This window comes from Scatophagus argus, chromosome 2, assembly GCF_020382885.2.
Source record: "Scatophagus argus isolate fScaArg1 chromosome 2, fScaArg1.pri, whole genome shotgun sequence".
Classification (NCBI taxonomy): domain Eukaryota; kingdom Metazoa; phylum Chordata; class Actinopteri; family Scatophagidae; genus Scatophagus; species Scatophagus argus.
Genome location: NC_058494.1, coordinates 24,000,641 through 24,017,859, shown reverse-complemented (window position 1 = coordinate 24,017,859; position 17,219 = coordinate 24,000,641). Strand labels below are relative to the sequence as shown.

Below are 17,219 nucleotides of genomic sequence, written 5' to 3'. Positions count from 1 at the left end.
TCATTGGTGTGCGTCTCATATCCAATAATAAAAGTTAATAAGACAACATTCACTTACAGGAGGTGGAGCTGTATTTTCTGTTCCTATTCATTTCATTTCAATGGAAATTTCTTTACAAAGAAAAGAACAGACTGGCCTACCACACATCCTCACAAAGACATTTACCAGGCAGGGAGGGTCAGCAGGAAAAGCTGTTGTTCAGGTGCATGATGGGATGTGTAGGATTCCGTTTCTGAACTTGAAGCTACTGACTACAGCTCAGTATGCGTTGGCCTCCTTCTCATCAGAGTTTCTCTTGTTCACGGAGATGAAATCAGAGTTTGCTGTAGATAAAGAGGAGACCGACATGCGGCCCACACGTACACAAAGCAGCTTCATCCGAGACCTTTCCAGAACACCAGCTTTATTGTGACAATTCACACAGACATCAAACTGCTTTCTGTAACAAGCACAAAACCTCTTCTGTTCAGCTGCTTTACAGTCCAGGTCCCAGTCCAAGTCCAAGTCCAAGTCCCAGTCCAGGTCCCCCCCGGTACACAACACCAAGAAACCGGAGACACACCAACAGTCTGTAAACCCTGTCGTTCCTGTCCAGGAGTGTCTGTGGTTCTTTTCCTCGACTCCTCACATTTACTCTTGCTGTCCGTCTGCTAAAAGGAGTCACAAGATCTCACTGAAACGTGCGTCGTTGCCGTCTGAAGCACTGAAGTCTACAAAGCCTCGAGATGCAGTTCTTCTGAACGTGTCATGTGCCTCCTGTATCGAGTCTTCCTCTAAATTATTTACAAATGGCCGTCTGCCCCGCCCAGCTGCACACGTTTTTTCTCCCCAATAAAGTCATCAATAGTTAATAAAATAAGCTTCACATCAAGAGCATCAAGAGCAAGAAGGTAAAATCAAAAGCAGATAAATCCAAAAAAAAAAAATCAGTTAGGTCATTTGTCTGCCAAGCCAAAAAGGGGGGGGGGGGTCGCTGTTCTGGTTATTTTAGAGACCGATCGCCCCAAACCTTTTTATTCAGGAGGTCCACATGTCAACATCTGGGCTGAACTCACAGCAATGTGAAGTTCACCTCAACTGTTGAAGCACTAAATTACAGCATCGGTCCATGTGGCGGGCTGGGAGGAGCCCTACGGAGCCCCAACACGGACCATAATACTGAAACATAACAGTTCAATATGCAAAGGACTCAACGTTATTGAAATATACAGTATAAACTCTGACATCCATGTATTTCAATATACAAATCAAACATATAGGAAAAAGAAAGTGATACTGTACTGTGCTGTGATGAATTAAACGATAATAACCGATGGGAAGGAGAATAAGATTGTTGCCTAAGTTTTAAATATATACTCATTAGCTGTTTTCCTGAGCACAGGCCATTGACTCCAAAAGGAGGAGAAAAAAACCAAACAAAATGCAAAAATGTGTTCAAATCTTCTGTTGTTTCACGTTCACATTCACTCACACACTCACACACACACACACAAAAAGGTACAGCTAAGAGGCAGAAGTACCAGTAGTTTTAAATAACCAATATAAACACAACGGAAAGCACGTCTTCCTCTAAAATTATAATAATCTTTGGAAAGTGAGAGCGAGAGAGAGAGAAAACATCTTAAAGAACATCAGAACTCCTTTCCATAACTCCACCTGTCCACGTGGCAGGAACCTGCCTCCTTCTGGAAACGTTCTGCGTGCAGGTGCTCCAAGGAAACAGAGAGCGTCCAACAGATTAGTCTAGGTTGTTTTTCTTTTCTTTTCTTTTTTTGCATAGCCAGACAGCGGACACGACCACTGCAACCGCCTCAAGAGTTTCACAAAGGAAAGCTGTCCCTGGGGTTGGGGTGGGGGTGGGGAAGTCTTGGTCCGTGTGCTTCCCATCATGTCGGCTGATCGAGGGGGTGTTTAATGGGTCGCCCGCCCCCCCCAGCCTTCCTCCTCCTCCTCCTCCGAGATGCAGCTTCCTGCTCACAAGGTGGACTCCTTCTGGCGATCACGTCCGTTACACGTTTTCTTGACTTTGGAAATCCCCTCCAGTGCACCTGACTCGGTCACTCTGGAAACAGGGAGAAACAGGGAAGTAGCACCAGCAACGTCTTAACTTCTAAGAATCTTTTGTGGCCGACTGATACAAACAATAACTTTACTCTCAGGGCGATCACTCATGCATGGAACGCTTGGGTTGTAATCAGAGCGGCTTCCTGTTTTCAGTGGCGTCTCTGATACGCATCACTGATGAAACCGCTTCACAGAAAAGTAATTAGACTTTTCTGTTTTTTGGTTTTCTTCAGTAATACCAGTAATTCAGTGGTTGCTGTTTGCATATTTGTGGTTACAACGTAAACAGGAAATGATAGTAAAATAACTTGGCTGAAGTGTGCTCACTATATCCGTGGTAACATTGTCTACCTGTTTATATCACCCAGAGCATGATGGGAAAAATCCCTCATATACATTCCATTAGAAAAAGAATGAGTTACAGAAGCCATGTTTTATTTTTTTACATTATAAATATTAATGTGGTCATATATTGCATGCCTGACTGACAGCTTGCCTATACAGGAAGTACAACAACTCACACTTCAGCTGCACACATGCGCCCACAACCTAAAGTGTATTTTTATGCTGCCAGTCTACCTACGTCAGTTTTACGAGGGTAACACCAGCGACTGCGACTACGTGCTGGGTTAGGATTTCTGTCAAAACACAGGTGGCCTACATTCAGTCGTGTGCCTGAACACATCCTGTGTAGACCCAGATTGAGGACTGAAGCTGCTCTGTTAACATGTTGATTTCATTACATTTGAAAGGTGTTAGCTGCCGTGGCTCAGGAGGCAGATCATGGCATACTTACACTTCGTCCATCTCCACGTCGTCCTCGTCCTGGGGAAGCTGGAGGTAGGGGTTATTGGACGCCGGTCTGAACTTGTAGCCCGTCAACACAAAAAAGATGAGAGTGGACACCTCCACCAGAAACTGAGGAGACATGAGCAAGCGCGTTTAGGGTAGAAAAATGAAGGCATGTGCACCAAGAATAAAAACGAGCACTGCTCACAGGTGGCATGTAGTTTAACAGCTCCTGCTCCCCGTTTTAATAAAGTAAACAAATTTTTATCCCAACCAGCATGCAAATGAGCTTCTTATGACCAGCATCAGACCATTCAAGTTCCTGTGCTGTTCCTCATTCCTAAGTTTGACAGGATATAATGAGTGTAGCCTGGAACCTTTCCTCTTTCCAAACAATGGCAGAATCCTATCAACCCTCTCCGGTGGAAGAGTGGTAACCCTCACCATTTGCTGAATAATAAACGGGCTTAAATCAGTAATGTATTAGCAAACATCATACTGGCATGCGTCCCAGTAAAACAACGCCCAGTCGTTGTTGAGTTGGACTAAAGAACAGGATGTTATTGACCTAATAAACGTTTGCTCTTTCAAGCAATAAAGTCAGCCAGATATTGCACATTGTTTTCTCACCTCATAGCACCACTGCCACTGGAAAGGCATCGTGACCTTGAGCAGAATGGCTATGATCCTTGTAAAGTAGATATAGCACACGATCTAAAACAAAAAAAAAAAAAAAAAGAGGAGAAAACAGTATTTCAAAAAAATTATACAGTATTTAATCCAAACTGAATTATCCCTTTATGATCCTGCTCAAGACATCATGGAGGTCAAACGGTGTGTGGGGCTGTTTGCAAAGCTTTTGTTGCAGCATCTGCAGGACTGATTGCATTATGAGAAGCCCAGACTGGCCTTCCTCAACGCTGTGACTCAGTGTAATTTACTGTGAGAATAATGTTTGGCACCAGACAATAAAAACATGTCTGATTATAAAGTAAATATATTATAGCAACATCGACATCAGTTAACAACTTCGGCATTAAACGTTGGCAATCAAGAGAGGATTAAAAGAAGAAGAAAATGCAACTCCTTCCTACCATCACATAATAATGCCGGAAGAGCTTGAGCTTCTCCAAATTCATGGCAGCTGAAAGACACATGGACCAAATTTCATTAAAAAGGAGAAAAAAAAATCTCTACAACAACTCATTAAAGCTTCTGGATGGAACTTGTGAGGATTCTCACCTTTGCCATCGGTGCTGGAAGCCTCTTGGAGATGACGGATAGACCTGTCAGGAAACACAAACGGGCGCAAACAGACTGAAAATGTTAGTCGCCACCACGGGTAAACATGCACGCGAGGTCCAAGTCAACACTCATCCGGTTAATTATTCTGTTAAAAGAGTAATCATCACAGACTTGTTTTGTAATTTCAAACCTGGAGATTTTGGACTACAAACTGAGAATTTCAGCAGTTCAGCACTATTACAAATCATAATGTGAGTTGGCTGAGAGGATGCCTGGACTTAGCTCTGATTGGCTGCCGACGCCTGCCATCACATCCATCACACCTGCTTTCTGGCGTTACTTCTGGTCTCCTCGCAACCTTTCTCCTACTGCTGTCACTAAGTTCATTTATTTTCTTATAAAATGCAGTGAGAATGGGACACATTGGATGTCATTTTGCCATAAAGATCCTCCCATCTCAAAAGCCTCCGTGGAAACAGACAGCTGCTTATACACTGCACTCTCAAAATTTAGTAACAAGTCTTAATACAACTTTTCTAAAGATTTTTTCTCAAATGAAAAATGTAACGTGACACACATCAGACAGCACACACACTGACCAGACAACAGGGAAAAGGATGGCTCCACAGCAGATGAGGTCGACCAGAAAGAGGATCTCCTTCCACACGTAGTATTCGCTGGAGCCTTCCTCTGTGGACTCGATGATGATGTAGGCCACGTTAGCCAGGACCTGGAGGACGACAGGTGAGTGGAACACCAAAACAAATTCAGTGAGCGTAAATAAATCTCTCTCTCACACACACACACACACAACTGCTGCTTCTCATGCACACACACACACCTGCAGAGGAATCACAATCATGAAGATCTTCTTTTCCTTGTCAGACAGGATGTACTTAACGAAAGCCCAGCCGGTGCCAATCAGTGCCAGCGTGATGAACAGCAGAGCCCCCTTCAGCCTGAAAAGTACAGCAATACAAAGTGAAAACAATCAGATTCTGTCAGAAAAATCTTTTAAAAAAATCAAGTGGGAGAAATTCCAGTGAAATTTAACCAATGTTAAAAGATGCATCACAAACCCAGAGTGTCAGTATTTGACAACATGGGACTCAGACTCAACAACCAAACTCCTTAAATACAATTCAGGTTGTGTTTGTGTTCACACAAAGCAAAGAAAATGTTTGACTTACTCGCCAAAGTTTGAGCACGTGATCATTCACACTTACCCTCCCTAAACAGCCAGAACACCTTACTGTACATTTAGCTATAAGTTAGCTGAACTCACTACACACACACACACACACACACACACACACACACAAACACACACACACACACACCAGAGATTCCAGAAGTCAATGAAGACAAGACAGACTACAGCAGTCAGCATTACACCACCAAGTAAACTATGAGATGAATAATCTATCCATCAATTGAAAGAAATTTAGTTTGGATGACTTCAGTAGTTAGTTTCAGTTATTTGTCAAGCAAAAACATCAGACATTTGCTGGTTCCACTTTTTTTAAACATGAAGGTTTGCTGCTTTCCTTTGTCACTCATAGTAGTAAATGAAGGGTTTGGGGGTATTGGATTGTTGGTTGGACAAAAAGCAGCAGTTTGAAGATGTCACTTTGAGTTTTGGAAAATTGTGATGAGTAATTTTAACAACTTTGTTTTATATATATATATATATATACACATTTTATAGACTAAAAGATTAAATATGAAAATAACCTGCAGATTTGTTGATAATGAAAATAAGAGTCAGTTGCAGCCCTAACTCCTCCAGGAGCCCCGGCTCTACCAGTGGTGGTCTCTTCCAGAGCGTCCCTCGTCTCAGTACCTGAGCAGCTGAGACAAGGAAAGCTCTGGAGGAGACCACCACTGGTAGAGCCCTGGATGGTGGTGGTCTCTTCCAGAGCGTCCCTCGTCTCAGTACCTGAGCAGCTGAGACGAGGGAAGCTCTGGAGGAGACCACCACTGGTAGAGCCCTGGATGGTGGTGGTCTCTTCCAGAGCTTCCCTCGTCTCAGTACCTGAGCAGCTGATCTGTCCCTCAGCTCTGCTCAGTGCTCTCTACATAACAATATGCAAAGCCCCATAACAAACATGCCTCTTTCCTCATGCCGAATATTTTCAACTGACGCAAAAACGCTTTAAATTAACTTTGCATATAACTGTGCCACGTGAAAAATTTGCTTCGTGTTTGAGGTAAGTATTTTTACTGGGCATTATGATTGGAGAGTTTTAAATATGTCAGCCTTCAACTGATTTTCTAGTTTAAAAAAAATAAAATAAAAAGATTATGTTTGTGTTATAATTAATGGATAAGAAAAACTCCAGAGGACATTGTACTTACAAGTGTGTGATATAATACATGACAGCCCAGCCTTCAATAGGATGGCCCTCAGTGTTGATGAAGTGATAGTTGATCTGAGAGTGGCACAGAGAGGGAGGGGTTCCATAAAAAGAGCACAGTACAGTATGCAGCACAGACAGAATAAACAAACATGACTGATACTTCAGAAAGTCGAATACAAACAGAGCCTGCTTTATCCGATGTGTACTTACACTATGGAAAACCAAAGATGTGGACTTGGTGAAGGCCAGCGCTGCCATCAGCCAGTGGATCTTAAACACGCTGTACCTGTAAACGAGCATGCAGTGGAGGATGTTTTATAAAGAAAGGTGTTTAAAGCTTGTTGCATGTAACTTTTCAGACCCTCCATTTTAATGTACGCTTTTGTTTTAAGCCTGAGCCTCGTCATCCAGTGACACTCACATCAACATTATTTAAACTGTGATTACATGTCACACGTTACAAGTTTTATAGTTTAGCTGATCCCATAACTTCTATCTGATGCCATCATCACATACAAATTTTAATTTTGTCTAATACTTTGGTTTATGACCAAAAAGTAGAAAAACTAAAGACTTTCCCGTCAGCCTCAACTGTACTTAGTGATTTGTTCTAATTAGCAAATATTAGCATGCTAACGCGCTAAACTAAGATGGTGAAAGAATTGGGTATTTTGAGCATGTTAGCATGGTGCCCTTAGCATTTAGCTCAATACAATGCTGTACCTGAGTGGCTGTAGACCCTTACAGCAAATTCACAGGATATGTTTAAAAAAAAAAAAAAACAAAACAAACAAAGACACTGCAAATAGTTCTTCCACAGTCTGTGAAAACTCCTCTTTAAATAACGAAGCTTACTGGTACAAATAAGTGGCTGTACGAATGTGTACCTGTGCTTCATGAGGGTGTATACCCAGACCATGGCAGCGGTGAAGAAGACTCCAGCCATACCAATGTAAAGACGAGACAGGGGAATTTCTGCTGCAGACAGGTATCCGCCTGGATTCCTCTCTGTCACCTCCACCTGCAGAGGATACGCTCAGGTTAACACATGCATCGACCTGAGCGGTCATGTACTAACACAAAAACACGCAACTTACGGTGAACGAGTAGGGCAATTTCATTCCAGGCAACTTGTTTTTGCAGTAGTGGAACTTGAGGCTGTAGAGACCCTCCGCCTGCGAGCCGACCACCATGCGGAACTGGGGAAGAGGGACAGGCAACAAAACGTCACGCGACAGTAAACTACATCAAACAATGCTTCACATCATGTGCAGCGGTTTAGAAAGGCGCACTTACACTGAAGTTGTAGGAGCCGCTATCGTTACCCAAAGCTAAAGTCAGTTGGTTGATGTTGTCCAGCTGGAAGCAAATAAAGATTAGAAATTGATTTCATGAAGAGATCACACAGAGACAGAAACTTCTCTTACCTGGAATTCATTTTCCTTCTGTTTTTCTTCTGTCTGATCTACTTTCTTCTGATCCTCAGCTTTGTCGTCCTTTTTGCTTTCATTCACCTCATCGTTTGGTTTGTCTGCATTTTTGTCGCCTGGTGGTTTAACAGCAGGATTGGCAGGAGCCCCCCGGGTTTTCCTCTGACCTACAAGAAACAAATGCATATACAGGGCACATCACATGTCATACGTCAGTCACATATCTTGGCTTTCACAAAATGGTGAGAGACGTGTTTTTTCAAATTTCGTACAGGACATTTCAAATTAGAGTCCATTTTAAACGATCCCATCATTTATTCTTAAATATGAATGAAAAGGGAAGCGAAATGCTAAAGCATTTTCTGAGAGTTTCAAAGTGGAAGGGATACTGACCCTTAGGTGGTTCAGGTTTTGGCGTTGCGATCAAGATGTTGTCTGGTTTACCCATAACTCTCATATGGACGCTACACAAACACACATTGCACGGTCAATGTTCACATTAGGCTTTCAGGGCACATTGATGCACACTTCCAAACACTGGTGTTGAAACATACACACCTCAGCGTGTTGACATCAATGAGAAAAAGAATGAGGGGCTCCTTGTTGGGCACCTCTTTGAGAGTGAGCGGGCATGTCTCTGGCTCCTCTGCCTGAAGGAAAACAAACATTCAAGCTGATATTCGAATGCGTCATTTGAATACGCTGCTGCACGTCTCACCACTAAACCTGCCCAATAAGAGAAATAATCTGATGCATCTTAAATTAGTGACAATTATAACATAAGACAATAACATGAACAAAACAAAAAATAAACAATATCACCCTTATAAAAGTCAGACTAATTAAAGGGGGATTCCAAACATCTTTAAACCGCTTACAGATTTCAGTGAGTAAATGAAATTTGACCAAAATCTCGGAACTGGTCCAGTAGCTCCACTCAGATGGCAGCCAAGACATGACTGTAATGTAACTGTTGCGACTCCAACTCTGAGATTATTATTGTAAGTGTTTAACAACCTTACAAATAGGATCCTTACAGAGACGAGACCTTATTTTTCGATAGACAGACAGATACTTTATTGATCCCAAAGAAAATTCAGGATCAAGTAGCATAAGTACAAAGGCAAAAAACAGATCAGCATGCAGTAATGTATTAAAAGAATAAGTACTACAACATAAGTATGAAGTATAAAATCACAGAATATAAAAAAAATTAAAAAGAATACTAAAGAGTAAAATGTTTTTAGCTTAACCAGAACTTCTCGCTCTGAAATTGATTGATTGATTTGCACCTGCCAGCTGAGGCAGACTTTTATCAACTTGACACTTTTAAGAATCATTTACGCATCAAAATTTGGAAAAAAAATCAGGTCTGGGTTTTAAAATGCTGGAACTCCCCTTCAACAGAGTTCTGAAAATATCCCTATGTAATGTTGTACAGAAATATTTAGGATTGGATGTACTCACTGTGTAGGACAAGACGCCGTTCACACGCGACCTGGAGAGGCTGAAACCAACCTAAAGGGAGTTCAAAGTGTGGCCAGTCAGTGGGTCAAGCCAAATGATTTAAAGTATGAACACAAAATTCTGCAGTTCATGGCTCATTTACAATTGAGTGGCATCATTCAGCACTCTGTTCATAAGCACTCGGGATAAATTTAAGAGCCTGTGGCCAACGTGATATAAGCAGTCAAAACACTACAGGTGAGACCACTAAGCCGAGAAGCTAGGTTGCAAATTAGCTCAGCTGTGTGTGATTGTGATACTGAAAACACGCAGTCATTCCACACTAAAACACCTCAGGGGAAAGACCTCCCACAGCGCACTTTCAACACTCAAGACAAAAACTGAAGTATAAATTGGAAGTTAACTCAAGGTTAATCTTTGTGAATCTGATTCGTCCATGTATTCATATCAAACAGTTATCATGAATATTCTTCTCTCAATAAAAAGAGTGTGCTGTTCCAGTGTTACTACACCTTTCTAATACTTTGTCAACCACCGACTTCTCTCCATTCATGACATGTTTGTCCAAAGTTAGAAAAACAATCCACAGATGATATGGAGCTGAACAATACTGAGACTGTAACAAAGTGCTGTAGCTGATCAGGTGAAACTGTGGGATTACTTAAAGGAGAAGGCTGGCCTTACTGTATGTTTCGCTAATGGTCTATTGCTGATTTTCAAACCGCTTTGTATCAGTCCAATGTGGGTTGTCTATGCAAATGAACAAAGTTAAAACTGTTCTCCTGCTTGCTATGTTTATGGTACGAAATTAGGACTCAGGTCTCGGGAGCAATACGTAGAATATAAAAAAATAAAATAGAAATATAAGCTAAGTAAAAATAGAATATAGACTAAATACAATATACAACAAAACATTTGAAAAAAATAAAACAAAATAAAGAAGCCAGTTTCAGTATGTGCAGCATAAATATGCATGTGCAAGTGTGTGCAAATATGAGATAACCCAGGAAAGTAGTCCGTAATATTGCACCTGTGGTACTGCACTTGTAGGTGTAAAGTGCTTGTAGTGCAGGTCAGTACACAAAGAATATAGACTTTGGACCACGAGGAGTCTGTAGGGTGTCTGTAACAAGGCTGTGCTCAAATATGAAAGAAGACTCAGTTGCTGCCCTGCCTATTTTTTGCCTAAGATGTTTTAGGCAAATTTTGTATGGTGCACAGGACAGAGAAAAATCCGGAGTCAAATTCCTTGTATGGTCACACATACTTGGCAAATAAAGCTGATTCTGATTCTGATTCTGATTAGGGAACATATTTAGTGTACTGTTTCACTGTACTGTTTGTTTATCAGCATCATGCTGTTTCCTGTTTCAAAACGGATGAGCTAACAACAAGAAACTCACGGTACATCACCCAGTCTGTTGGGGCACACTGCATTTCGGTGGGTTTTCTACCTTTTGAACAAAATGGAATATTTGCTTCTTTCCACAGCATATGCAACCCAGTTTACTGACAAGACCATCTTTCAAGTGGTGAAATACTTCCTTAAAGACAACACTAATGAGTCATCTATTTGTCAATACTTTGTGACTTCTCAACCTTTAAGGGGCAGTCAGCCCACAGCCTATTTAAGAAATTTGTACAAAACAGCTCACAAATACATTGCTATTTTACATTTTTCAGGGAATTTAATTAGACAGTGGACACAGGAACACAGACAGGATCTAATGCATATTTTAAGTTTTTCCTGGTAATACAGGAACATGTCACCTTCAGCAATGGCGTGGCTTACTGGTGTGTTTTTAGTATGATGTGAACAATGGCGGATATTCTGGCTTCGGATTAGGAGGTCCTCGGCAGACACACTGGACCGTGCAGCATTAGGTATAACCAGTACTGCTGCCTACTTCTCCAAACTGGGGGCGTGGCCACCACCATCTACTGTAGGTGATACACTGACTATAGATAAGTACAAAAAACCCAAGCTGCCCCTTTTAAGACGAATATAAATACATCTAAGCTTGCCTTTCTTCCTGATCATTTACATTACCAATTTGAAGAAAACGATCCTAGCTAGTGAAAACCACAGAAGGAAGCAACGGCTCACAAGTAAAACCAGCTCTCATAAGTACACACACGCAGGCCCAAGCACAAACATTTCTTACTGGATGTGTGCTGTAGTTCACCACCTGGTCACCAACCGGGAGACGCAGAGAAAGCAGGTTGACATCCAGAGTCCCATTAGCAAAGAAACCAAAGTTGTTGAGATCGACGACAACTCGAGTTTCATTCTGGAAAGAAAAACAAACAGAAAGAGTGTGAGAGTAGAGCTGCTAAGGCAAACACTTAAGTAACTAACAGTTAGATCTCGGGTTTGCTACCAGATAAAACTCCTGTGTTAACATCAACTGAATTATATACCGTCTCAACAATATAGCATGTTTGGATCATCGTCTGCCAAAGCTAATTCGAGCATACTAGCTAGCTTTATAAAATGCGGTCTGGAGGAGCTAGCTAGGTAGCTATCAGAATTTAGGTTGAGACAGGCGCCTTACCTTAAGTGTGAGCTTGTGTATCCTTGCTGTGCACTCAGTCAGCAGCAGTAGGAGCAAATATCCAGCCACGATACAAACTCTATGTGCCACAGCCATCACTAGGCGGTAATCAACTTGCTAACAGAGCTAACTGCTAATGCTAGCGAGCGACAATCTTGCCAGATGGCTAAATAGCAAGAAGGCTAACAGTCTAAACAAAATACGAGGTGATTCACAGCGACGGCAATCTTTAAATTTAGCTATCTGTTCTTTACCTGCGTCGTCTATTATCAGATAATAAGAGTATATGTTTTCTGACTCTTTTGTGCTTTCATTACGCTAAGGTAACGGCTAACCTGCAGACGGTAAACTCTCGCTTCCGGGTTTTGAATCCGAGAATAAAACATTTAGCAAGGTTAAGACAATAACGTCAGTTGCAGCGGGCTTGCATCCAGCCTCCGCTGCCGCAGACGTGATTGGAGAGGCAATGCCATGGAGCATAACCTACAAAAGCAGCATACATTTGAGTTAAAACGTTTTACATGAACAACCCTTATTAGCGTGTTATCTGTCTTTTAAACAAGCGACTTCCTCGCCTCTACGCTCTTGACCATACCTTGTATATTTGGCTCAGTTTTGGTCACGTGCTTTAGCTAGTTGACAGTGAGGTTCCGGCTGAAAGTGTTCACGTGAATGAACCTCCACGTCAGATGAAATCTCTGGGTTGCCATGTATGCAGAGATACGATGTTTAAACATGTTTGACACGTGGAACAATGTTACTGTAGAATAATGGAACATTTTATTTTTCATGATAGAAAGCACCAGCTGTATACAGATAAAAGCTGTATACAGCTGGTGCCTATCTGGTCCACAAAATAGAAACCAACCAAACAAACAAAACCACAAAAGTCAGAGTCATTTTATGTTTCTCGATCTAAACAGACGCTGGATTTTTGGGACTGACGCTAAAACCAGTATTAGGGAGTAAGAAATTTAGAAACTACCCAACAACTTATACAACAGACAACATCTACATCAATACCAATATATACAATACAATACGTCTCTGATAGACCAATATTGGCCAGTGAAATCAGTTGACCCATATCAGGCTCTAATTTAACTTAAACTTTACTTAAACAGAATTAACTGATTTTCTGAAAAGCCTTAAGTTTTTTCTGGAAAGCTTTAAATTCAACACTGTCGTATAATAGCATATGATATAATAGCACTATCTTGGAAAACATTTTTGCTTCTTTGCCATTTTTTTTTTTTTTGCAATGGCCATTACAGAATAATAGTTTGTGGCTTTGTGTCAAAAATAATACTGAAAAGAACTTTTTCAAGGTAAATATTTGACTTGTTTTACACAAGTCTAGCTAATAACAACAACCGACCCATCATTAATGTTATTAATCTCACTTGTGCTTTTCTTGCTTTCACTAAAAAAGTGCTGTAAAAATGATTCATTAGGACACAACAGCAGGGAAAAGGAAGTGTACAGTGATGATATAATTATGTCATAAAAACAGCAACGAACTGACAAACATTCAAATATTTTTGCAAACAACCAGCTGCTTTTATTATTACATCCTGGATGGATGTAATTTATTATTATTAGTAACTTCTGAACAAGATTTGGTCATAAAGAATATGACAGCTTTAACGTCAGGTTGCTCTGGACAATCATCGTATTTGAACACATTTTTGTATTGATGATCCTAGTTAGATTCATGGTGTTAACTCTCTCTCTTACAGATTATAACTTTCCGCAATGTTCCGAAATCTCCTGGTAAACTTTGTGAGAGTACGGTAAATAGTACAGTGAGTACACAGGTATTTACCCATCTGCAGTAAAAAGTACAGGCCACACTGCTTGTTTTGTTGTTGTTTATTTAGAACAAAAGTACCTTCAAACACATTTTATGTAAAAATTGTATCAAATGGTACTCAGGGTACTTGATATAAAAAGAAAAATTTATATCCTGCCAGACCTGATGTCACATCATCGTGGTCATCAGTGGTGGTCAGCATTAGACTTGAGGTGCTCTTCAAGACTTAAAAACATGAAGCTTTCCATGATTTTATAAAAAAGATCATGAAACATTATAAAAAATTTCACACAATAATTCAGTACAAAAGTTAGCTACCATTTCAGGTACACAAAAGCGTTAGCGAATAGATGCTTTATAACACACTATGATGCAGTGCGGACGTTGCGATACACCACTACTGATGATAATCGTGACATTTAAAAAAAATAAAAATACTGATATCATGTTAATAATACACATACAATAAACAAATAATCCTAGTGCTGATGTGAGGGCCTGTGAATCTTTTGTGTCTCAGTTCATCTGGCTGCCTTTTCACTATTCGTTAAGTGTAACTCTTTTTTTGTTACGCTTACAGAAAATAACCATGCAGTGCAGTGCAAAGTAACTACTAATTAAAATTGTAGTGCAGTGGAAGTATTAAGTACTACAATGTATACTGGTTCCAAATATCCTTAATCTTTAATAATCAGTACTGATATTGAGAAAACATATCAGTCACTCCCTAATTAATGTGTCTTTATCACCATCTGTAACTTGTATGATAATATACTAAACCTGAATTGCTATAATATAAAAGGTGTCTTGACAGGAAAATTTAGAATATATTCTGTACTGTACACTAACAAACTCTTAAAAATGTGTCCGTTTACAGCTACATCACCGTGTGTTATAAATAAATGTTAAATCATAAAGTGTCACAAAATGGTATTATTATTCCAAGGCCATGAGAAGAAAAGAAAAACAAAACAAAACAACAACAACAACAACAACAACAACAACAACAACAACAACAACAACAAAAACTGCAGATGTTCTTAACAGCAGAACATCTGGACTTCCCCATGTTGTGTTACAATGTGCAGAGGTTTCCTATGTGTTTGTACCCGCTGCCTGACAGTAAATCTCAACAACACACATATAATGCTGGTTCCCTTACAGTTTGTGTGTTCATTTTGTGATGGTTATATTCCACGATCCGGTGGTGCCACTGGTGAGCGTCGGGGCGATGATCACACCTCCCTGCTGAGCCATCAGAGGAGCAGGAGCAGGAGGTGCCACAGCAGAGGAGGTGGAGGTGGAGGAGGAGGAGGAGGCAGCTGCGTTTCCCTCTGCTGAGGAAAAGGTACACAAGCAGAGAGTCAGTATGGACACATCCATCCATCCATTTTCTATACCGCTTATCCATCAGGGTCGCGGGGGAGCTGGAGCCTATCCCAGCTGACTACGGGCGAGAGGCGGGGTACACCCTGGACTGGTCGCCAGTCAGTCGCAGGGCCAACACACAAAGACAAACAACCACACACTCTCACATTCACACCTAGGGGCAATTTAGAGTAGCCAATTAACCTAATGTGCATGTTTTTGGTATTGTGGGAGGAAGCCGGAGTACCCGGAGAAAACCCACGCAGGCACAGGGAGAACATGCAAACTCCACACAGAAGGGCCCAGACCGGGATTCGAACCTGGAACCCTCTTGCTATGAGGCGACAGTGCTAACCACTGCACCACCGTGCCGCCCCAGTATGGACACATGTCACAAAAAAAACAAAACAAAACAAACGGGGAAGTAATGGATTCTGGTTAGGTTGGCTCGTGATGTCCACTACACCTGCGTATCTGCTCATCAGGTTCTGTGCAGCGTTGTTCTGGTACGTCTTCCTCAGGATCTCAGCGGTGATCTTCACAGCCAGCTCTTCTTCGTAGGTCTCCGTTATCTTGTCCACAGTTTCTGTCAGGTTTGCGTTCTCCAGACGTGACTTGGGAATTGGCCTGCAGCCGTCCAAGATGTCCATTGAGAGGTACCACTTAAAAGTGCGGAAATCATCGCCGCCCAGGTCTTCTAGAGTGTCTAACAGAAGCTTCTTAACCAACATGTCCTCTCACTGAGCAGGCAGAGGAGGAGAAAGTAGCAGATTAGCCTTCAGTATTAAAGGAACAATTCGGCAACTTTAGCTCTTCACTTCACTAGGAAGACCAGTTCCGGTTGAACTGTTCAACCACTTAGACCTGCTGGGAAATGGCTGTGGCACACGTTAGGAAGTCATACATGAATTTATCAGTTTCAAATAAGCCCTTAAGTCTGCAGTTGTAAGTGTTCAAAAACACTGGATCCTACATTTCCCATAATGCAAGCTGATAGCCTATAATGAATTACATGTGTTGAGGCTTATTCAATGGAATAGCTCTTTAAAGAGATACAAAGAGATATAAACTTCCACAACCTTTTGAAGCCACAATTTGGTCTCGTTTATCAGTCCCACAGCCTGCACCCGTAGAGAGTTAGCAGCTAAGTCATCTATAAATCCCGAAAAGTCCACCGAGAGCCTTTGACGACAGTTTTAAAAGCCGCCTTATTATGACGGGTTTACGGGAAATGCTTTTCAACATGAACGTACCCACGCTTGGATCTGGACTACACACAAACAACCTGTCCTCTTGCCCGATCTAATTTTTTATTTTACCGCGTGATTTTGCTCTGGAAAAACCAAACCAGACTGAAAAACACTCGTCGTCTATCGCTGCCATAATATCCGCTCCGGCAGCCCTGCGTTAACGGCACAGAGTCGACAGCCGCCGCCGGGCTTCACACACTGCGGGAGTTAAGTCGACTCCAGTTGGCCCCCAGGTGTTAATCATAAGATAACATAAGATTTCCTTTATTGTGCCACAGTTCACAGTAATCTCAGTGGACAGATCCTACCGTGTGAAAAGCCCCCTGCAGACCAGACTCCGGTGGTTGGCACTCAAATGGCGCAAACTGAAACTTTCAGTCTATCAGGAAATCCTCTTCTGCCTGCTTACAGCTGCGGAAATAAAAATGAAAATGAGACGTCCAGATCAGAGCCGGAGTGTAAGTCCGAATTCCCTCTCCAACACTGAATACTTTCAGGTGTACTTTATCACACAGACTGTACTTCTGATTAGTACTACTGTACCACTGAGTGATAAAGAAACTGCTACGACAAAAACAAGGTTAAATATTGAAGTTCTTTGAAGGTGGTAAGAAAGACTGAGACACTAGTCTGAGATCACATTTCAACAACAAATAAATAACAAATATGTAAATAAATAAATGTATCCTCATATGAAGTTCTATAGGCTACATGTGTTATCAGATCTGTCCAAGATTATATTTATTACAGAGACACGATCCAAAACTAAACACACAAAAGGATGTAGATGATGATGGAACAACTTTTCTGCACACAACACAAATGATTTAAGTAAATAAATAAATAGACTGACATACGTCACGCCTGCCTGCATACTT

At 41.3% G+C, this 17,219-nt stretch overlaps 2 protein-coding genes across 3 annotated transcripts; both read right to left on the bottom strand.

Moving 5' to 3' along the window:
• Window positions 1-386: 386 nt before the first annotated feature.
• LOC124050219 (protein GPR108-like) lies at window positions 387-12,510 on the bottom strand. The gene is made up of 18 exons (XM_046372518.1): window positions 11,911-12,510; window positions 11,521-11,646; window positions 9,356-9,406; window positions 8,447-8,538; window positions 8,282-8,352; window positions 7,886-8,055; window positions 7,755-7,817; window positions 7,556-7,657; window positions 7,346-7,479; window positions 6,669-6,744; window positions 6,457-6,530; window positions 4,940-5,057; window positions 4,698-4,828; window positions 4,096-4,139; window positions 3,948-3,997; window positions 3,484-3,567; window positions 2,861-2,982; window positions 387-2,062 (listed from the first exon to the last, which is right to left on the bottom strand). Exons 1-18 carry the CDS (start codon window positions 12,004-12,006, stop codon window positions 1,975-1,977), a joined length of 1,692 nt encoding a protein of 563 aa, XP_046228474.1. The 5' UTR covers window positions 12,007-12,510; the 3' UTR covers window positions 387-1,974.
• Window positions 12,511-13,767: 1,257 nt separating this feature from the next.
• si:ch211-114l13.9 (uncharacterized protein LOC796649 homolog) lies at window positions 13,768-16,775 on the bottom strand. Of its 2 annotated transcripts, none has more exons than XM_046372853.1 (3): window positions 16,650-16,775; window positions 15,558-15,831; window positions 13,768-15,057 (listed from the first exon to the last, which is right to left on the bottom strand). In XM_046372853.1, exons 2-3 carry the CDS (start codon window positions 15,820-15,822, stop codon window positions 14,897-14,899), a joined length of 426 nt encoding a protein of 141 aa, XP_046228809.1. In that variant the 5' UTR covers window positions 15,823-15,831; window positions 16,650-16,775; the 3' UTR covers window positions 13,768-14,896. The 2 variants fall into 2 exon arrangements, with proteins under 2 accessions (XP_046228809.1, XP_046228807.1); XM_046372851.1 differs by having other exon boundaries at window positions 13,768-15,060; window positions 16,650-16,774.
• Window positions 16,776-17,219: the final 444 nt, after the last annotated feature.